The 22,292-nt window shown below is 46.4% G+C and overlaps 1 protein-coding gene and 1 pseudogene across 1 annotated transcript; both read right to left on the bottom strand.

The window, feature by feature from the left end:
• Window positions 1–6,132: 6,132 nt before the first annotated feature.
• Window positions 6,133–6,304, bottom strand: LOC137302595 (U2 spliceosomal RNA; annotated as a pseudogene).
• Window positions 6,305–11,436: 5,132 nt separating this feature from the next.
• On the bottom strand, window positions 11,437–14,690 carry LOC137302241 (probable G-protein coupled receptor 139). The gene is made up of 3 exons (XM_067971894.1): window positions 14,621–14,690; window positions 12,339–13,222; window positions 11,437–11,592 (listed from the first exon to the last, which is right to left on the bottom strand). Exons 1-3 carry the CDS (start codon window positions 14,688–14,690, stop codon window positions 11,437–11,439), a joined length of 1,110 nt encoding a protein of 369 aa, XP_067827995.1.
• Between the last annotated feature and the right edge of the window lie 7,602 nt (window positions 14,691–22,292).

The raw sequence follows: 22,292 nt of genomic DNA, 5'->3' as shown, positions 1-22,292 counted from the left end.
AGGTGAAGGGGGAGGACCGAGATCGTCCCCCCCCCCCCGCCCCCCCGACGGGCGGGAGGAAGCGGCCTGCCTCTGCCACCAGGAAGGCCTGGCTCGAGGTGGCAGAGGAGGTCACCAGCACCACCAACATATCGCCCACCTGCATACAGTGCAGGAGGCGCTCCAATGACCTCAGTAGGTCAGCCAAAGTGAGTACACTTACTCATTCCCCTACACTCCATCTGCCACATCACTGCCCCCACCCCACACCTCCTTCTGCACTGCCAACACTACTCTGTCACATCACCCCTCATACCCACTCAAACCTCATCCTCATCTTACCTGCACCTACTCACCTCGCCAGTACTCATCCCGCCACTACCACTCAACCCAATCCTCATACAATATCATGGCTCTATCTCATACTCACCCTCTCATGCATCTCTTTCACAGTCAGCCTCACTCAACCTGCCACTACCTGTGCTGCAGCCACAGGGCATGCATCACATATGTGCAGCAGGAAGCGTAAGGCAAACGTGTCGTGAGCATGAAGGGGATGCACAAGGGTGTTTGAGGGTTTGTCATGGTGTTTACCTGTATTTAATTTCTGAGCAACTCACATCACAGATTATATTGGCACCACTGCTGCCATGTCTTCGCGAATCTTGTCTGGTTTGTGCAATAATGCCCTTTCCTGAGGATCACTATGAAGACCCACAACTGATGCCACCCATTGTGTCACTGCAGAGTGGGTGTAGGTGTATTTGCAGGGCTCTTTTGTGCAGACGGCTGAGAGACGTCAGCGATGTCCCCGGTTGCACCCTGGAAGGATGCGGAGGAGAAGTTGTTGAGGGCAGTGGTGACTTTGACAGCGACAGGTAAGAAGATGGTGCTCGGGCCAGCCAGGAGCAGCTTGGCATGAAGGAGGCTGCAGATGTCCACGACTACATGTCGAGTGACTCTGAGCCTCCGTGTGCACTGCTGCTCAGAGAGGTCCAGGAAGCTGAGCCTCGGTCTGTGGACCCTGTGGCGAGGGTAGTGCCCTCTGCGACGCATCTCTCTCTGCGGTAGCCCTCCCTCCTGCTGTACAGGTGGACGTGTCACAGCGCACTGTTGTGGAGCTCCACGTGTCAGAGGTGGACGGTGAGGCTGGTGATGCTGTTCGCCCTCCGAGGAGGTCATGACTGCAGCTACGGCGGCCCCCATCCGGAAGATGTACATCTGAGGGGGTCCGCAAGGTAGGTACATATCTCTGGACCCCGGGGTAAGTGTGCAAGTTGGTGACTTTGGTTGTCAGGAGGAGGGTGGTGGAGGCCAAACTTTGTCCCAAGTGACTGAGTGGCCTCCTGCAATGGGTGAGGGTCTCCCCCACCCCCAACCTGTCAAATGGACCTTTGCTGCTGCCACAGGCTGACAGCTGCAACAGGTCCATTTGAACTGGGAGTGTTTCCCCCAGTGCGGGAAACAGTCCCAGTTTCCTTTAAAATCCCACCCCTCCTCACATAATCCCTGAATCAGGTCAGTTAATGACCTGAACAAGCAAAATAAATACGTTCAAGTGGCATCCCGCTGGCTATAATTGCCTGTGGGATTCCCACCAGCGGGGGCTGCGCGCGCACGCCGGCGCGTTAGTGGGGAACCCGGAAATGCGTGGTCCCACTCCGGGATTTCCCGATTTTCGGGGCCCCCCCGCCAGGAACGCACCCGATAGCGGGTGCTAAAATGCTGCCCATTATATACAAGATGGGTAAAAAGAGTTAAGATACAGATTAGCCATGATCTAAATGAATGGCAGAACAGAATTGCGGGAATGAATGATCTACTCCTGAGGGTGAGCGTGCAGTTCAATGGGCCCTTCCTCTCACTTGATTCAGTTCCATGGACCCTGACAGTCACTGGGGGACAGTTCCATGGACCCTGACAGTCACTGGGGTACAGTTCCATGGACCCTGACAGTCACTGGGGTACAGTTCCATGGACCCTGACAGTCACTGGGGTACAGTTCCATGGACCCTGACAGTCACTGGGGTACAGTCCCATGGGCGATGATTCTCACTGGGGTACAGTTCCATGGGCGATGATTCTCACTGGGTACATTTCCATGGGCACCTACTCTCACTGAGGTACAGTTCTGTACACTCTGACTCTCACTGGGGTACAGTTCTGTGCACTCTGGCTCTCACTGGGGTACAGTTCTATGGACCCTGACTCTCACTGGGGAACAGTTCTATGCACCCTGACTCTCACTGGGGAACAGTTCCATGCACCCTGACTCTCACTGGGGAACAGTTCCATGAGGACCTACTCTCTCAGTTCCATGGACATTGTCTGTCACTCGAATACTATTCTGTGGATCCTGACACACTCTGCGAACAGTTCCATGAACACTGACACTGGGATACAGTTTCACGGACACTGACACTCACTGGGATACAGTTCCATGGACACTGACTCTCACTGGGATACAGTTCCATGGACACTGACTCTCACTGGGATACAGTTCCATGGACACTGACTCTCACTGGGATACATTTCCACGGACACTGACACTCACTGGGATACTGTTCCACGGACACGGTCTCTCACTGGGATACTGTTCCACGGACGCTGTCACTAATAATGAAATACCATGGATGAATAAAGAGATAAGATCAGAATTGAAACTAAAGAAAAAGGCATACACTCAGCACCTGGACAATAAAGAAGAGGATGACAAAAGGGAATACGAAGAGGTTAGGAAATAAGTTTTAAAAACCTATTCGGAAGGCAAAGAGGAATTACAAAATTAAATTATCAAAAAATACTTTTTAAAAAGTAAAGTATTCTACAGACACATAAATAACAAAAGGAAGATCATGATAGGGGTCGGGCCACTAAGGGATGCACAAGGTAAACTCACAGGTAACGGCAGAAATGTGGAATCATTACTTTGCCTCAATATTGACACTAACAAGATGGATAAGACATTAGAAGCAGAAATCAAAAATGTTGTAAAGACATTTATGATAGAAAAGGGGAGATAATTGATAAACGAGTCAAACATAGAAAAGAATAGAAGGATATGCTGATAGGTTTAGATGAAGTACCTGAACTATCTCCTCCTTGAAGGCCTCCCTTTGCTCTTTAACTGTTTTACCTGTTAATCTTTGTTCCCATTCCATAAGGGCCAGATCCCTTTTCAACTCACTGAATTTAACCCTCTTCCGGTTAAGTATCTTCAACTTTCATTGTCCTTGTACTTTTCCATAATTACTCTAAACCTAATCATATTGTGATCACTGTTTCCAAAACACTCTCCCATTGAAACTTGCTCCACTTCATTCCCCAGAACTAGATCCAGCACTGCTTCCTTCCTCGTTAGGCTGGAAACATACTGATCAAGAACCTCAGACATTTACAAAAGCTGAAACTATCCCAGCAGCTCAATCCAATACAGCACCTCCAACTAACCCAGTAACTTAAGCTAAAACTGCACTTGCAGTAAATAGATTACCTCAAACTTAAGCTGCTGCCCTAAGTAATCCAGCACCTCAACATAATCTAATACCTCAAGCAAAAACAGCACCTCAGACCAGCCCAGAACCTCAAAATAACCTAATACTTCAAAATAATACAGCCTCCAAACTAATCCAATACCTCAAGCTAACCTAGCACCTCAAGTTAGTCCAGCACCTTAACCTAACCTAGCTCTTCAAGTAGTACAGTACCTCTAACTGGCCCAGCACCTCAAGCTAATACAGCACCTCAAGCTAATACCATGTATCTCTGAAACTGACCACAGCACCCTGAAACTGACTCTGGTACTGCAAACTGGGTTCAGGGACCATAACTGAGGCAGTGTTCAATGACTGACTATCCCATCTCCCCAAATGAGTCAGCATCCTAAAGCTGTCCACAATATGCCCCAAACCGATCACATCATCCGCAAAAAAAACACAATACCCAGAAACTGACCCAGCCCCCACACACTTACCTCACCATCCACACATTGATCAAACACCCAAAGCTAACGATCGCATCACACATTGGGCTTCTGCATCCTGTAAAATGATAACTGCACTGTCACAGCAAACCACAGCATCTGTAAACGGACCTTAAACAGTGCACATTACCCCAATACTGAGCAGAGAAACCCCAAACCACAACACCCACAAACTGACACAGAACAACAAACATAGACAACGATCTCTGATGTCTCAACACGCCCAGACTGATGCCAACACTGAGGGATTGTAGAAATCTCTGACGCTCAGCCTTCGGTGTCAGCCTCGTCATGTGGGTTCATTCTGGGTTCGAGATATGTTTCGTGCGTTGAATATTTTTAGGCTGATGAATCAGTGTAAGACTTTGGTTCAATCTTGGATTCTGGGCTTGTTTTCAGTTTCAACACAAATTTGGGTTCTTCGCTTTTCTTTATGTTTATAATTCATTTTACACGAGTTGGTCACTTTAGAATTGGGATTGGTTCAGGGTCCCAGTTCAGTTTTATATTCTGGGTTAGTTTGGTCAATTTGAGATTCTGTGTTGTTTTGAGTTTCTGGCTCAGTATCTGGTAGTAACATGCTGCACACAAACTGACCATAAGAGCTCCAATTAACTCAGGACCCTCAAGACTAACATTCTCCACACATCCAAAAACACCCAGCACTGCAAAATATTCCACAGGACCCCGGCAAAGACTGATACTCACAGACTGATCTCGATGATCCCTAACATTACATCATATCTCAAAAACAGCAGAAGAGCCTGAAACAAACGACAGAACTAACAAGTGAACCAGTGGAGTCAGCTCGGGTTCTGGGCCAGGTCGGGTTTCCAGGTCTGCTTGGTGTTTCGGGTCTGCTTTGGGTTTGCTGTATTTTAATATTCTGAGTCCGTTCAGGATAATGGATCAGTTTAGGGTTTAGATCAGCCTGTGATTCTGAGTTGGTTGCAGTTTTGCTTTGGTTCCGGGTTCCAGGTCAGTTTAGGATTCTGGAACAGTTTAACGTTCTTCCACTCTGAGAGGGAAATCCAGAGGACCGGAGCTCTTGGATTGACTCGAGTTCCTTTGGAACTGCAACAATTTAGGCTACGGAAAGTGTCAGTATGAGGGTCTGGGTCAGTTTATGTTTCGGTACAGGTTTAGGGTTTTATCTTCGATTTAGGGCTCTGGATCACTGGGTTTTGGCATGTTTAGGGTATCCAGTCATTTCAATTTACATATTAATTTGGGGCTTAATGTGAGTTTAGAATTGTGGGTTACTTTGTAGTTATGTTGAATGTAAGATTCTGGATCATTTTCAGGTTCTGACTCAGTATTTCGTTGATGGTCAGTTTAGGGTACCTGTCACTTTTGGGATTCTGGATCAGTTTCGGGTTCCAGGTCAGTTTAAGTTTCTGGGTCACTCGGGGTTCGTGAGCTGATTTAGGGTTTTGTGCAGCTTAGTGTTTTTGGTCTCTAAAGTACTTTGGATCAGAGGGTCTCAAGAAGGGCAGAGGGCTCTTGTTCACAGGGAGTTCTGTGTATGTTCAGGATTCCAGGGCACTTTTATGTTCCAGATCAAGTTGAGGTTGTTCAGAAGTTTGGGCATTCATGTTCAATTCAGTTTAGTTTGGGTTCAGGTAGGGTTTGTGTCTCTGGGTCATTTTACAGTTCCTGGTTTATTTGAGGTTTGTATGTGAGTTTAGGGTCTTCCAGTGTTGGGCACCGTGTTGTTTAGGTTTGAGGATCAGATTGAGAGTTGTTGCTTGTTTTGTTCAGAGTCATTGTTGGGTTCTGGTTAAGTTTAGGTTTGTGACTCGCTCTGGTTCTGCTTCAGTTTGGGGAAATGGTTCAGTGTCTGATTAAGGGTTAGTTTGGGGATTTAGGTCAAGTTATGTTTCAGTGTCAGTTTTGGATTGTAACATTGTGTGTTTGCCTTGTCGTGCAAGTGTCTACAGAAGATTGGGGTTCTGGGTCACTTTGTAATTCTGGTCAGTTTAGGTTTCAGGTTCAGTTTGGAAATCTTCAATATCATTTCCACCTCAATATTTATCTAGTTAATCTTCACAGCTTTAATTGAGGATTTATTCCACATTTTTTTTAAGTACAAAATATCAACTTTATTCTCAGTAATAATACATACAGAGACACTGGAAAAACCTGTTTTTCATTTTGAATATCTCCCCACAGGGAGGTGCACCGTTCCCAGAGACACTGCAATACTGGGTCAATGCGTGGAGTGGACGGAGCAAGCCCCTATTCCATCTCCCTGTTCCAAAAATCAAATTAATATACGGTCCCCAGATAAGGGACGTATCAGATATTAAACTGATAAGAACAGATTTTTTTTTCAAAAAATATACTTTATTCATAAAATTTGTAACACTACTTGCAATACAGTTGTCATCACATTTCAAACATACACAATACAGATTATACAATTTGCAAGATACATAAAGTACAGTTCAATTATGATTCCAACAATACAGTTACACATTGTTCATAATTACAGTTCATGACACTCTAGGGTGCCTTATTGCATTACAATCAATAAGCTTATTGATTACAGATTCATTGCAGTACATTACGATTCATTACATAAATTTGTATTTTACATTCTGCCCGAGGTGGGTTTTCCCTGATTGCAGCCCCTCGGTTTACAATTGCGGGAGAGCTCTAAACGATAGCCTTTCCCCACAGAGCCTTTGCGGCGGCCGCACCCAGCTTCAGTGCATCCCTGAGCACGTAGTCCTGGACCTTGGAATGTGGCAGTTGAAAAACACTCGGTCGAGGACAGCTCCTTGCACTGGAAGACCAGCAAGTTTCGGGCAGACCAAATGGCATCTTTCACCGAGTTGATGGTCTTCCGGCAGCAGTTGATATCTGTCTCGGAATGCTTCCCTGGGAATAGCCCATAAAGCACAGAATCATGTGTTACAGAACTGCTCCCTTGAGGGAGAAACTAGAACCAGGGGCCACAGTTTAAAAGTAAGGGGTCTCCCATTTAAGATGGAGATGAGGAGAATTTTTTCTCTGAGGGTCGTGAGTCTGTGGAACTCCCTTCCCCGGAGAGCAGTGGAGGCAGGGTCATTGAATATTTTTAAGGCTAAGTTGGATAGATTCCTGATTAACAAGGGAGTCAAAGGTTATCATAGGTAAATGGGAAACTACGGTTGAGATCACAATCAGATCAACCATGACCTTATCAAATGGCAGAGCAGGCTCGAGGGGCTGAATGGCCTACTCCTGCTCTTAATTTGTATGTATGAACCTGGACAGATACCACTGCATCTCTCTCCAGATCGTCTTTGCAAAGGGACATTCCAGGAGGAGATGGGTGACGGTCTTGTCTCCACCGCAGCTTCCTCGGGGACAGCGCACGTTGGCACTGAGAGGTCGGGAGTGCATGAAGGATCTGATGGGAAGGGCCCTTTTCACCACCAGCCAAACTACGTCTTGGTGCTTGTTTGAAAGCTCTGGCGATGAGGTATTCTGCCAAATGACTTTGGCAGAACACCTCATCGCTGCACAATGGGGAAATCCTTCCAATCGAACACTAAGGATTGTTAATGTTGTATCCACATCACGTACTTCTGTGCCCCAACAGTTTGTTGTGACACACAATCCATTTCTCTTGTTGTATTTTATACTATTACTGTGCGAGTTTCTGTTCTTATGGAGGTGTCTGTGGGTTCCCGTGGGCTGGATGTTGGTAATTTCAGCCTCTAATGCCTGTGTTTGGACACAGCCCACACTGACAGGAGGCAAATCTGTTCTACCTGCTACTTGTAAGGATCCCACATTAAACAGTCTGGGCAGCATCAATCCATTATTTACTGGGAATGGGCCCACTGCAAATATTGTGTTTAATTAATGATCTCACTCAGATAAGATCAGAGCAGGTGGAGTCAGGGGACAAAGAGCAGAATTAATAGCAAGCTGGGTACAAAACAGAAAACAGAGAGTAAGTGTTAAAGGTAGTTACTCAGACTGGCAAAAGGTCTGAGTGGTGAATCACAGGGATTGGTGCTGGGACCACTGTCTTCACCATTTATATAAACGATTTGGACTTGGGAATTGGAAGTATAATTTCAAAATTTGCGGACAACTCCAAACTGGGGGGTATAGTTAATACTGAGGAGGAGTGCGACACAATACAGGAAGATATAAATAAATTTGCACAATGGGTGTGTAACTGGCAAATGAATCTCAATATAGATAAGTGTGAGGTTTTAAATTATGATGGGAAGAATAAGTGGGCCACTGCTTCAATAATGGGGTAAAGGAGCAGAGGCGTCTCGGGGTACAGATACACAAATCACTAAAAGTAACGACACAGGTTAATAAGGCCATTAAAAAAGCAAACCAACACTGGGGTTCATTTCCAGAGGGATAGAATTGAAAAGCAGAGAAGTTATGTTAAACTTGTATGGAACCTTGGTTGGACCACACTTGGAGTACTGTGAACAGTTCTGGTCTCCATATTATAAAAAGAATATAGAGGCACTCTATAGAGTAGGTGAAAAAAAGATTTACGAGGATGATACCAAAACCGAGAGGTTATGCTTAACAGGAAAGATTGAACAGGCTGGGGCTCTTTTCTCCAGAAAAGAGAAGACTGAGAGGTGACCTGATGGAGATCTTTAAGGTTATGAGAGGGTTTGATAGAATTAATAATAATAGTAACAAAACTTCACTAATTTAATCTTCTAATATGCAGAGCATATCTTTGCTTAGTTCATGAATAATGAACCTAGGCCCTGTGAGTAAAATTGCAACTGACTGTCCACAAAGTTTAATGGAAACTGAGCAACTTGTGTTGATGTATCACCAGCCTGAAAATATAGGGCTCGATTTTAAAAGTAAAGAACGGGTGGGTTGGGGGTGGGGGTGCATTGAAAATTGCCACCATTTCAGACCTGCCTCCAACCCGCCCATTTCCCGTTTTCACAGGGGCGGGCGACCAACCCGCTCCCAGGGGGCGGGTCGGGCCTCATAACCTTTCAAGGAGGCTTCAGGCATCCATTTTTTACTAATTCCCGATTTCCACCCTGGGTGGCCAGGATTCCTGGGCCTTCTGTTTTACTCCTCGTGAAAGGAGGTGAGAAGGCCCGAGAGTAACAGGCAGGTGCCTGGAAAGGCACAGCTTGTGGGCCCTGAGGAGCAGGAGTGCTTCCCCCAGGCCCAACAAGCCTACCTGCACCGACACCCCTCCCCCGATCCCGGACCCCCTCCCCCGATCCTCCCCCTCCGACCCCCGACATTCCCCTCAATGATTGCTGACCCCTGCAATGACCCCCGATCCCATCCCACATGACTAGCGACCCCCGTGCCCACCTATGCCCATCTATGCCCCGTGCTCACCCGTGCCCCCCATCCATGCAAACAAAGACTTACCTGAAGACGTCCTCTCCCTGGCTGGTTTCCCGTCCCACTGAGACGAGCCTGTCAATCAACCGGTCAGTCAGACGGGAAACAAAAAAAATAAAAGATGTCCTTCCGTCAAAATCTTAAGGATGTCACGGAAACCCGTACTAATGGGTTTCCTGACCTCAAATTGACCCCCACCCCTTTCCCGGCTCCGTTTTAAAATCACCCTCATTATCTCTGAACATCAACCATGGAGTGGAGTGAACAAATAGGTGGCAGCTGCAGTTAAAGGCAGAGAAATGGAATATATAGAGAGAGATGGGTAGGGAGAGGGAGGGATGTGGAGAGACAGAGAAATGGAACATATAGAGAGAGGGAGGGTGGATAAAGAAAGGGAGCAACTTAAACAGAGAGGGGTGGACGGCAGACAGAGAGATCCAGGAACGGGGCAAAATGAGGGGATTGTGTAGAAAACGGTTCTGCAAAATTGCAGAGAACAGAGCCAGGCACAGAGAGAAAGTGGATAGGGACAGAGTGGGAGGGAAGAGAGAGGGTAAAGAGCGATTGATGGGGATGATAGAGAGGGATGAAAAGGAAGTGAGAGAGTGAGGGGTAGGGAAACAGTGAGGTGGACTCAGAGGTGAGAACTCGGTTGGGAGAGAATGGGAGATGGGGAGCAAGGTCGGGAGGGGTGCGGATCGAGTGAAAGGGACAGGGAGGAAGAGAGATACACTAGTGTGCAAGGAGTTGGAGGCAAATAAGCAGGGCAGCAGGAATAGTGAGATAGGCAATGGGAGATAGAGAGGGATGAAGACAGATACAGACCGTGTCAAAGAGAGAGAGAGAGAGAGTGAGAGATATGAACGGGAAGGTGGGAGACAGAGAGACAGGCCCACGGACAGCTGTGTTCATGCTGCAGGTCAGCCATTCTTTAAGATGATCTCAGCTATTTAGATTCACAGATTATTCATTTAATGGAGATTTCTTACAGTAAAGAGAGAGCAGGTCCCCAGTGACACCAGGACCAGAGTTTTATTAACACAGCACATGGAGATTTCTTACACAGTCCAACCCCTCACTGGCAAAGTCACACATTGTACAAAAGGGATCCAACAAACTCCTGAAATTTGTCACTTAGTTACAAAGAGGGTTATTCATATATCAGTGATAACGCCCTTTGTACAACTTGCTGTCTACTTGAGCCATGTTTATTTTTAAAAAAAATCTATGTCCCTGACCCCGTCTCCCCGTGTGTCCCTGACCCTGTCTCCCCGTGCGTCCCTGACCCTGTATTTGGCGTTTTCCCCTTTCACTGTCTCTTTCTCTTTCTGACTGAAACTTGTCTGATGAGTGGTAACACTGTCATACAAGGTACTTTCTGAATCCTCACTGCCTGTCTGTACAATTCACCTTCTCCCCCTAACCTCTGTGGTGTTGCCGTGGATTTCTTCCAAACACACATTGGCCTCACCCCTTCCTGCTTTGTCAACATCTCTTCCTTTGAGCATTATCTCTGGACTCCTCCTCTTCGATCACCTCCCTGCCGATCCCCATACCCCGCCCTCCCATTGCTCCACTGATCAGATCTCATTGACTTCCTTTGGTTTCCTGACCCTCAACACATTCCCTATAAGTCCCTCCAAGGTTTGCCTGTCCTACCTCTGCAAACGCCTCCATCTCCATGTCCCACACTCTTTGATCCTCCAACACTGGCCTTCTGTGCATTCACTCATTCCTCGATTCCCCTTCTGCGGCAGTGCCTCCAGCTAACCCGGCTTTACTCTCTGTTAATCCCTTCTGAGTGACGGAAACTTCATCTACTCCTGTGAAATTCCTCCATCGACTATTCTAACTGAGTCATTGGCCTGATTTTTAAAAAAAGACTTAACGCCTGTTTTGAAACATCAACAGACCTTCTGCGCCTGAATGATTCCGTGTTTCATGTCCACAAGGAGTGTGAGAGGTTGCAGCCCCTGTTCCACTATTTAAAGGGGCTGCTCCACAACTTCTGGCTGCGCTTCAGTCCCACGCTCCTCATCTTTGGCCACCGGGTGAGGAGGAGGGTGGGTCAGTCGGAGGATCTCCTCGTGGGCCTGTCCAAGGTGGCCATCCACAGGTCCAGGTTAGACGGGGCCCGTGGGGGCGGTCGCTCCAACTGTCGGCCTCTCTTTTGCAGAATACTCCGCGCCTGGGTGGCCCTGGAGATGGGGCACGCGGTGTCTGCCGGTTCGCTTGGGGCTTTCCGCGACCGGGGGGCACCGCAGGGGCTGGAGTGCATCCTGGACCGATATAATAAAATTTAAATTTGACGCTTATTTTGGGTTTTTTGGTTTTTCTGCACAGGAACTCACCCTAAACCCCGCTTCTTGTAAAAGGGAGGCCAAAAAACACAAAAAAACTCAAAAAAAATCAAGCGTCATTCTGACTGCACTTCCAGTAAACACTTCAGAACCGAGCTGAGTGGAGGTCTGAGCAGAGCAAAACGACAGCCCTTGCCTGCCTCCTGAATCCGGGAGAAGGCAGAAAAAAAACCCATCAGTGATTCCCAGACTATTGAGGACCAACGGCTGTTAAAATATCACAGACACGGAGTTACAGGAATGTTTTAAGGGGGCCCAGAAATAGTTAAAAGAGAGAATTAACCCCACAGATGCTGTAGGCGGGGCTCGATTATTAGTCCGGTCCGGTGGATACTAATATCCAGTCGCTAATTCACAGCCCTTCCTCCGGACAATTACATTTCGGGTCAGACTCCCTGAGGACGTGTTTAAAAAATGATCTGAATACAGGAACATGTTTTGATAATGTTACTGTCTGTTGCTTTTGCTCATTTTTTGTCGGCTGCTGTAAAATTAAATTTTGATCTAACTTTTGAGAAGAAATGTGTTTAAAGGAGATATCGTTGGCCCTGATGCTGAGTCCCTTTGGTAAATTGAGGTGATAATTGTGATCTGGAATTGAGTTGTGATGTTGGGAAGTCAGTTCCAGCTTCACTTCAGCCATTTTCCTCATTTGACCAATTTACCATTAGAGTAAACGGATATTTAATCACATTGAGCAGCTCCTCTCTGAACTTACTCTGGGTCACTGTGTAAATGGCCGTGTTCGTGCAGGAACTCAGAAGCTGAAGCAGAATTCCCGCTTGTTCGAAGGTTGCAAAAGGGTTAAACAAAGATCGGCGGTTAAAGACACCTGAAATTCGATAATATAAAAAATATACGACCGTTGTCATCCAGAGCAGGATAAAACTGCCGGATATGGCAAAAAGTAAAACGATGGACCTTCTGCGGTTCTTCATCTCAGGGTCCTTGTCATTCTCACCATTGCTGAGGTCCCGGAGGCTCCTTCGGGCCCGACTGGCCACTAAAATGCGTCTGACGGTGAGAGCATTAAACAATAAAATCAAACAGAATGGAAGCAACGGGGTTAACAGCTGTTCAATCCAAGAAAATGCGATCCATGTGGGTAGAATATAAAACTGTGATGATACAAGGCAACCCCGTGGTATATTGTTAACAGTAGGGTAATGAATATACACGAAGGGCCGGGGAATATTCTTTAAACCGAACAGCGCGCTCAAAGTCACGATAATCACAAGTGAAGTTTTCTCGGTGCAATATTTTGTTTTCAGCTTCTGACAACTAATGGCTACAAAACGATCAAAGGTAAAAGCGACCGTTAACCAAACAGAACTGTCTGTGGCAGTAGGAGCCAGGAAGAGAATGAATCTGCAAACAGGAGTGTAGAGCAGGAAAGTGTCCCGCCAATAAAGATGAGCAATCCGATATAAGATCACATTACAGACAATCACCAGGAGATCCGCCGTCGCCATGGCCACCAGGTAGCGAGTGATACATTTGGAGAGACCGCACTTTCCACGGGACAGGATCACAATCGCCAGCAAGTTCACTGAGAGAAAGAGAGAGAGAGAAACAGTGAAATCACTAACCGGGCTGATCAATGAGCTCTCAGTTTAACCGATGTACATGGGCTATGATTGTGTTTATTTATTGGTTTTTCCCCTTGGCTTCTGCCTCCTGGTCCGAAGGAGCAGCTCATTCTGGGAGGTTCCTTTCGGGTGACGGTGGCCCCGGGATCCCTCACCCAACAGCTGAGTCCTCACTTGTGATCCTTGAGATTAAGTTTATTTTGTCGATTCCGACACTGGGAGGTCCGCGGGACAGAACGTCACCAACTATGAAAGTGAAAGGCGACAAGACGAGTTAAATCAGGAAATACAGACAAGGTGACTCTGGATTTGGCTTAAATCGTAATACGGGGGGAAAACCGAATGATTTGACCCACACAATACCAGAGACTTTGATTTTAGAAAATACATTGAAAACACGAGCCTGGTATTGAGTTGCTGCCCGTCATCTTTCAGTAATTAATTAGATGAGGTTTCCAGTGGAGTATTGTGAATGCATCATGACACAATATGTCAAGGAATTTAATTCTGTAACGTGCTCCAGTTATAACCAGGTCCAGTCTTTATATCTCAGCACAAGGCGTGAACAAAACAAAGGACAGTCGGATCCTCGGAATAAGAGATCGATCCCAGGAGCCGCGCGGTATAAGAACAAATCACCGCCAACTCTCACTCATGGTCTCCAGTTAATCCCCCTCCCGAACCAGTGTCAAGACTGGTTTCCCCACTCTCCACAATAACACACATGGACTGAAGTATACAGTCATCGTCATTCAACTAGTCCAAACAATACTTTAAACATCAAATACATCAAAAGTCCTGTGAAGCCATTTTGCTGAAATATAATTATGATCTGAGAGGAACATTTGACGGGAACACAAGATTGTACCTTCGAGTGAGGAGGACGGTTTCTGTCACATGTTTTATTTATCTGATGCGTATTCCGTTTGTTCCCGCTCCTTCTATCCTGAAGACACTGACTCATGCCGGGATACACAGCCGCAATTTGCTCTCCGGAACCCCAGGCGATCGGTCCTCGGGAAACACGACAATCTCACCCGGTCCTTCCTCACCCGATCTCCACAACAGGCGCGCTTTCACCAGGAGGCAGTGGATTACACTCAGGACTGTGCGCCCTGCCTGTTTTACCCCTGCCTGGCCAGGGAGCACCAAGGACACATTTCGACCCCAGACTCGACAGTTCAGCACAGAGCGAGGGTGAGTTACTCGGTGCATTGACCAATGGGACAAGGATGGAAGTTTTAACTGTATCACAAAACGGTGAAGAATAACATTCCACATTTACCAGGCTCAGAGCACAAACAGCAATATAGTTAAACATTCTGTTATTTACACCGGACGTGCTGATAATGACTTACCAGGTACTCCAATTGCTGCCAGAACAGGATAATAAATGAATTCTATCTCCGTAAATCGCGACAAACGCATTTCTCTGTGGAGACAATGTCTTTCGGTGCTATAAAGAGGTATGTGAACTGCGATAGTCAGGTAACGAAGTTAAAACAGCGAGATACTTATAGTGTAAATAAACCCCGAATGGGACAATTAGGTCGCATCCCGACTGACATCACATATTACTTACAGACTCCTGAACAAATAAGTTTTGGTCCCATCTGACCTTTGACTATCACACTCATTAAGGTGACAGAACATTACACATCGACCAGCTGAGTAACCTTTTGGAACAATGAATTGTACAATGACAGAGTCACAATTTCTAAGTTTAATAAATTACATGAAGATTGAAACCAACAGCACACAGTGTATGTAATATCGAAACCCAGTTCACCAATGTAACATTTTTACTTGAATCTTCTGTACTCCCATTCCCAGGCCGGTCCTGCTATTCCCTGTCACCCTACGATGTAATTTAGCACAGTCCTTGTCACCTTGTTTCACTCATTCCCCCTCTTTCTGTCTCTCTCAATGTCCAGGCCTCTCTCCCTCACACACACTCCTTTTACATGACTCCCAAATTTCTCTCTCTGTTAATCTACCTCTTTTATTCCCTCTTTCTCTGGAACTCCATTTTCTTCCTGATTTCCTCTCTTTCTGGCTAACGGTAGTTAACTCAAAATGATTTTTGAGACTGAGATTGATAGATTTTTGTTCAATGAAGATATCAAGGGATATGGATCAAAGGCGGGGAATTGGAGTTGAGGTACAGATCAGCCATGATCTGACTGAATGGCGGCACAGGATTGAGGGGCTGAATGACCCACTTCTGTTCTTATAAGATAATTTTTCACATCTTTATTATTGGCCGCAACTCACACTCTGGGCTCAAACGAGTTGTTACTCACTCTTTTCTGCCAGCTGGTGGAATTTACGTTAAAGTCTGGCTGATCTCTGCACCTCAGTGAAAGACAGAGCCAAGCATAGTTCTGGGAGCCTTTGCGACTTGTCTGACCGCTGCAGGCAGACCACAGCTCTTAAAGGGACAGTGCACCAAAAATCCAGAACCACAAGCTGAAGGGAAGCAAGCAACAATGTCCCGACAGGTCACTCAGCAGCTGGGCAGCAGCTCATGGCCTAGTGTTTGACGACAGTCCTTTTATCATTTACTCTAAAACCCGAGTCACTCACAACATTCTAGAAACACTCAGCGAGTCGGGCCCCATCTGTGGAGAGAACAGACCAATTAACTGAGATCTCAATGAGATGAGGAACAAGACACGGCCCCCTGTGAGAAACAAAGAACTTGCATTCATATAGCACCTTTCACATCCTCCTTTAAGACACTCCTTAAAACCTGCCTGTTTGACCGAGCTTTTGGTCACCTGTCCTAATATCTCCTTACGTGGCTCGGTGTCAAATTTTGTTTGAAAATCGCTCCTTTGAAGCGCCTTGGGACGTTTCACTACCTTAAAGGCTCGATATAAATGCAAGTTGTTGTTGATGTTATTCACGGTGAGATTGTGCGTTTCATTTCTTCCTCATTATTGTGGTTCTGACATTGAGGTGAAGAGTGACAGAGAGCAGATTTTAAAACCGTTGGAATATCAGTGAAATTAAATTGTGGCAAGTGAGAAACTCCAAGTCAGTTTTGCTCTGTATTTCCTGCATCCAATATTGCAGATAAATGAAAGTGAAGCTTTTGAAGGCAGAAAGTTTAATCGCCCCGTCGGAGGAATTGAACCCCTGTCTTTCCACGTGACAGGCGAAGATACTCATCACTATACTCATGGAAAAGGCCATCCCTGATCACTTCCTTGTATCCCTCTGTACCCACATCCCCCTTCCCCCTCCAAAACCCACTTCCTTCTGTGTTCGCCCATCAAAAAACCCCTCCCCCCAAGTCACTTACAATCACAATTTCAAAGTCCCAACTGTCCAGCCTTTGGCCCTCCATTCACCACGACATTTCTGCAGCGACCGATCTGCTCAATCACACTCTCACCTCCACTTTTGATGCGGTTGTCCTCGTTAAAACCATTACTCTCTCTCACACTGTTCGGCCACCCTGGTACAGCTCTCGTCTCCTCTCCCTTAAGCCCAAGGGAAAGGGTACGGTCGCATAGTGATTATGTTACTGGACGAGTAATCCAGTAGGCCCGGACTAATAATCGGGAGTCATGAGTTCAAATCTCCACCACAGGAGCTGGGGAATTTAAAATCAGTTATTTAAATAAAATCTGGACTGAAAAGCTACTGTCAGAAATGGTAACCATGAACATACCGGATTGTCATAAAAACCCCTCTGGTTCACTAATGCCCCCCTGAGGGAAGGAAACATGCCGTCCTCAGACCAATAGCAATGAGGTTGATTCTTAACAGTTCTCTGAAATGGCCGAACAAGCGACTCAGTTGCACAATCCCGCTACGTAATAAGAATAAAACAATACGGGCCACACGCACCGAACAAGGCTCAGGCAATCCAAGCACAGTCGACCCTACGAAGTTCACCTCACGAACATTAGGGGACTTGTGCCAAAATTGGGACAGCTGTCCCAGAGATTGGTCAAGCAACAGCCTGAAATAGCGACACTCACAGAATCATGCCTTTCAGCCAAAGCCCGAGACTCCTCCATCATTATCCCTGGGTATGTCCTGACCCACCAGAGGTGGCAGCACAGTGGTATACAGTCAGGAGGGAGTGGCCGTGACAGTCCGCAACAGTTGACTCTGGACACCATGAAATGTCATGGTTTCAGGTCAAACAAGGGGAAGGAAAGCTCCTGCTGATTCCCACTTACCGACCTCCCTCAGCTGATGAATCGTTACTCCTCCCTGTTGAGCACCACTTGGAGGAAGCAGTGAGGGTAGTAAGTGTACCGGATGTACTCTGATTGGGGAAACCTCACTGTCCATCACCAAGAGTGGTTCGGTAGCACCACTGCTGGCCGAGTCCTGAAGGACATAACTGCCATACTGGGATTGTGGCAGGTGGTGAGAGAACAAACATGAGGGAAAAACCTTTTGGACTTCGTCCACATCAATCTACCTGTCGCAGATGCATCTGCCCATGACAGCATTGGTTGGACCGACCACTGCATAGTCCTTATGGAGACGAAATTCCGACTTCACACTGTCCAGCATATTGTGTGGTGGCCGTGCTCAATGAGATAGATTCAGAACAGATCTATGCAACTCCAAACTGGGCATCCATATGGTGCTGTGGGCCAACAGCAGCAGCTGAATTGTATTCCACCACAATCTGTAACCTCATGGCCCGGCATATACCTCACCCTACCATTACCAACAAGCCAATGGATCAACCCTGGTTCAATGAGGGGTGTGGAAGAGCGTGTCAGGAGCAGCACCAGGAGTACCTAAAATGAGGTGTCAACCTGGTGAAGCGACAATTGTCCTACAACACAGGACTACATGCAAGCCAAACAACAGAAGTAGCATGCTGGAGAGCACAGCTAAGCAATCCCACAACCAACGGAGCAGATCAAAGCTCTGCAGTCCTGCCACATCCAGTCCTGAATGGTGATGGACAATCATCCTCAATGATGGCAGAGCCCAGCACGTGAGTGCAAAAGACAAGGCTGAAGTGTTTGCAACCATCTTCAGCCGGAAGTGCCAAATGGATGATCCTTCTCGGTCTCCTCCTGAGATCCCCACCATCACAGAAGCCAGTCTTCAGCTAATTCGATTCACCCCACGTGATATCAAGGAACGGCTGAGTGCATTGGATACAGCAAAGGCAAAGGGCCCTGACAAAATCCCAGCTGTAGTGCTGGAGACTTGTGTTCCAGAACTAGATGCGCCTCTAGCCAAGAAGTTCCAGTACAGCTACAACAGTGAGATCTACCCAACAAAGTGGTTAATTGCCCAGGTATGTCCTGTCCACAAAAAACAGGAGAAATCCAATTCATCCAATAACCGCCCCATCAGTCCACTCTCAAAGATCAGCAGAGTGATGGAAGGTGTCGTCGACAGTGTTATCAAGCAGCATTTACTCACGAATCACCTTCTCACCGATGCTCAGTTTTGGTTCCACCAGGATCACTCGGCTCCAGACTTCATTACGGCCTTGGTCCAAACATGGACAAAAGAGCTGAATGCCAAACTTGAGGTGAGAGTGATTGCCCTTGACACCAAGGCAGCTTTTGACCGAGTGTGGCATCAAGGAGCCCTAATAAAATTGAAGTAAATGTGAATCAGAGACAAAACTCTCCAGTGGCTGGCGTCATAGCTAGCACAGAGGAAGATGATAGTGATTGTTGGAGGCCAATCATCTCAGCCCCAGGACATCGCTGCAGGAGTTCCTCAGGGCAGTGTCCTAGGCCCAACCATCTTCAGCTGCTTCATCAATGACATTCACTCCATCATATGGTCAGAAGTGGGGTGTTCGCTACTGATTGCACTGTGTTCAGTTTCATTCACAACCCCTCAGATAATGAAACAGTCCGTTCTCACATGCAGCAAAACCTGGACAACATCCAGGCTTGGGCGGATAAGTGGCAATTAACATTCACGCCAGACAAGTGACAGGCAATGATCATCTCCAAGAGAGAGTCCAACCACTTCCCCTTGACATTTAATTTCATTACTGTTGCCGAATCGCCCACCATCAACATCCTGGGTGTCACCATTCACCGGAAACTTAACTGGTGAAGCCACATAAATACTGTGGCTACAGGAGCAGATCAGAGGCTGGGTATTCTGCGGCGACTGACTCACCTCCTGACTCCCCAAAGCCTTTCCACCATCAACAAGGCACTAGTCAGGAGTGTGAAGAAATACTCGCCACTTGCCTGGATGAGTGCAGCTCCAACAACACTCAAGAAACTCGACACCATCCAGGACAAAACAGCCTGCTTGATTGGCACCTCATCCACCTTAAACATTCACTCCCTCCACCACCGGCGTACCGTGGCTGCAGTGTGTACCATCCACAGGAAGCAATGCAGCAACTCGCCAAAACTTCTTCGTAAGGACCTCCCAAAACCTCGACTCTACCACCTAGAAGGAAAAGGGCAGCAGGTACACGGGAACAACACCACCTGCACAGTCCCTTTCAATTCACACACCATCCTGACTTGGAAGTACATCGCTGTTCCTTCATCATCGCTGGGTCAAAATCCTGGAACTCCCCATCTACCAGCACTGTGGGAGTACCATCACCATACAGACTGCAGCGGTTCAAGAACGGAAGCTCACCACCACCTTCTCAAGGGCAATTAGGGATGAGCAATACCTGCTGGCCTTGCCAGCAATGCCCACATCCCATGAAAGAATAAAAAAAATCATCCAAATAACCTCTGGTCTGTCTCTCCCTATGTTTGAGTCACTCTATGTTTATATGTATGCGTGTGTGTCTGTTTCTTTGTGTAGGTGTGTCTTTCTGTGTATTTTTGTGTCTGTCGATGCATGCGTGTGTCTCACATTTTCTATGTTTTCCTGAATGCGTCTGTTTCTCCTTCTTTCCCTCTCTCACTCTCTCCCGCGCTCCCCACATAATTTTACTCGGGACATAATTGAACAAAGAGATGAAAAAGTGGTCGGGAAGTCTTTTTTCAACAGTGGCCTGTGGAAAATTAAACAAACTGTCATCAAACAATCGTTCAAAAAGAATCAGTAAAACATGAAGCATCTGTGGTGAATGTACGGTAACACCCAGCATCGATTCTTCGTTAGTTTTGTGGTGAGTATCCCCGCCTGTCACGTGGGAGACCGGGGTTCAATTTCCCGACGAGGAGGTTATTGCTGCTTTAGAAGTTTCACTTTCATTTATCTGCAATATTGGATGTTGAAAATACAATGAAAAACTGACTCGGCCTTTCCCACTTCCACAATTTGATTTCACAGCGATTTTAAAATCTGCTCTCCGCCTCACTCTTCAGCTCGATGTGAGAACCACAATGATGGGCAAGAAATAAAATGCAGAATTGTGCTGTGGACAGACCGGGTCTGAGTCACCAGCCCGAAACAGTGAGAGACCGATCGAGAGACAGACAGACAGAAAGAAAAAAGATGGAGATACAGAGAGAGACAGGTCTCGGAACAGGCGCAGATGAGAAAACCGACTCGGAAGATCTCACATACAGCAATGAAAAGGATGCATGTTTCAGTGAATCGATTTTAACTACTTCTTTGATGACAGTTTGTTTAACTTTCCACGCGCCACTGCTGAAAGAAGACTTACTTTCTATCTCTTTGTTAGTCAAGGTCCAGAGAAAAATTATGTGGGGAACAGGGAAAAAGTGACAGAAAGAAAGAGACACTCAGAAACGGGTAGAAAAAGTGAGACACACGCAGACATATTCACACATACACACACATTCATAGCTACATACACACTCACACAAAGACACACCGCATGTACACACAAACATACACCCTCCAAAAACCTGAAAGTAACACAGGACTACTTGCCAAACAGCAGAAGCAGCATGCTATAGACAGAGCAAAGCAATCCCACAACCAACGGATCTTCTGCAGTCCTGCCACACACAGTTGTGAATGGTGGTGGTCAATTAAACAACTAACGGGAGGAGGCTCTGTGAACATCCCCATCCTCAATGATGGTAAAGCCCAGCACGTGAGTGCTGAAGACAAGGCTGAGCTGTGAGCAACCATCTTCAGCCAGAAGTGTCGGGTGGATGATCCATCTCGGCCTCCTCCCGATATCCCCACCATCACAGAAGCAAGTCTGACATCGAGGTGAAGAATGACGCACAGAGCAGATTTTAAAACCGCTGGAATATCAGTTCATTTCAATTGAGGAAAGTGGGAATCTCCGAGTCAGTTTTACACTGCACTTTCCACATCCAATATTGGAGATAAAAGCTTTTGAAGGCAGTGAAAGTTTAACCTCCTCGTCGGGGAATTGAACCCCGGTCTCCCACGTGACAGGCGGGGATACTCACCACTATACTAACGAGGAACTACTGTATTGATTCTACACTCACCTCAGATGGCGTTAAAAATGTTTCATGTGTCAGTGAATTTCTTTTAACTATTTATTTGATCACAGTTTGTTTAATTTTCCACGGGCCACCGTTGAAAGAACCTTTAACATTTCCATCTCTTTGTTAGACAACGAACAACTGACTGTCTTTCTTTCGTTCTTTCTTTCTCTTTTATCGTGGTGAGTTGCCCCGCCTGAGTCCGTGGTTTAATTCCCCGACGGGGAGGAAGCATTTATTAGACGCCAACTTTAATTTTATGTCTTCGCCAAGCTTCTTCCTAAAAAAAACTACAGAGAAAAATAAACAGCTGATTGTTGCTTTCAGAATATTATTGAACGGAGACTGTTTGGGGACTGGATGCAGAGCAATTGTGATTTTAACTAACTCGTGATTGAGGTGATAGTTTGGAAATCCATTCGTTTACCCCGCGTAGGTTCGAATCTGGTAGATTTCAGATCCTGTCTTTTTTCTTCCCCTTTCATCTCTGCGTTTCAAAATTCAACAAGTTTCTTGTAGAATTAATAATTCTGAAGTGAATTAAAATTCCACGGCATTGAACACCTCGAGTTTTATGCTCATTTTAATTGACCTGCAAGATTTCACGAAATCTACGACAGAAAAAGAACAAAAATCAGCCAAATTGTCGATCGTCTGTCTCTGTATTTCT

Source organism: Heptranchias perlo, chromosome 35 (assembly GCF_035084215.1).
Source record: "Heptranchias perlo isolate sHepPer1 chromosome 35, sHepPer1.hap1, whole genome shotgun sequence".
In the NCBI taxonomy this organism is placed as follows: Eukaryota; Metazoa; Chordata; class Chondrichthyes; order Hexanchiformes; family Hexanchidae; genus Heptranchias; species Heptranchias perlo.
The sequence above is the reverse complement of the archived record's forward strand: the minus strand, read 5'-3'. Positions and strand labels throughout refer to the sequence as shown.

Excerpts from the sequence above, each read along its gene's own strand:
- LOC137302241 (XM_067971894.1), bottom strand. The coding sequence starts at position 14,690 with ATGCGTTTGTCGCGATTTACGGAGATAGAATTCATTTATTATCCTGTT. Across the intron at positions 13,223-14,620 it reads GGCAGCAATTGGAGTACCTG|TGAACTTGCTGGCGATTGTG; the intron begins GTAAGTCATTAT and ends TCTTTCTCTCAG. Across the intron at positions 11,593-12,338 it reads AATATCCGTTTACTCTAATG|GATGCACTCCAGCCCCTGCG; the intron begins GTAAATTGGTCA and ends ATATCGGTCCAG.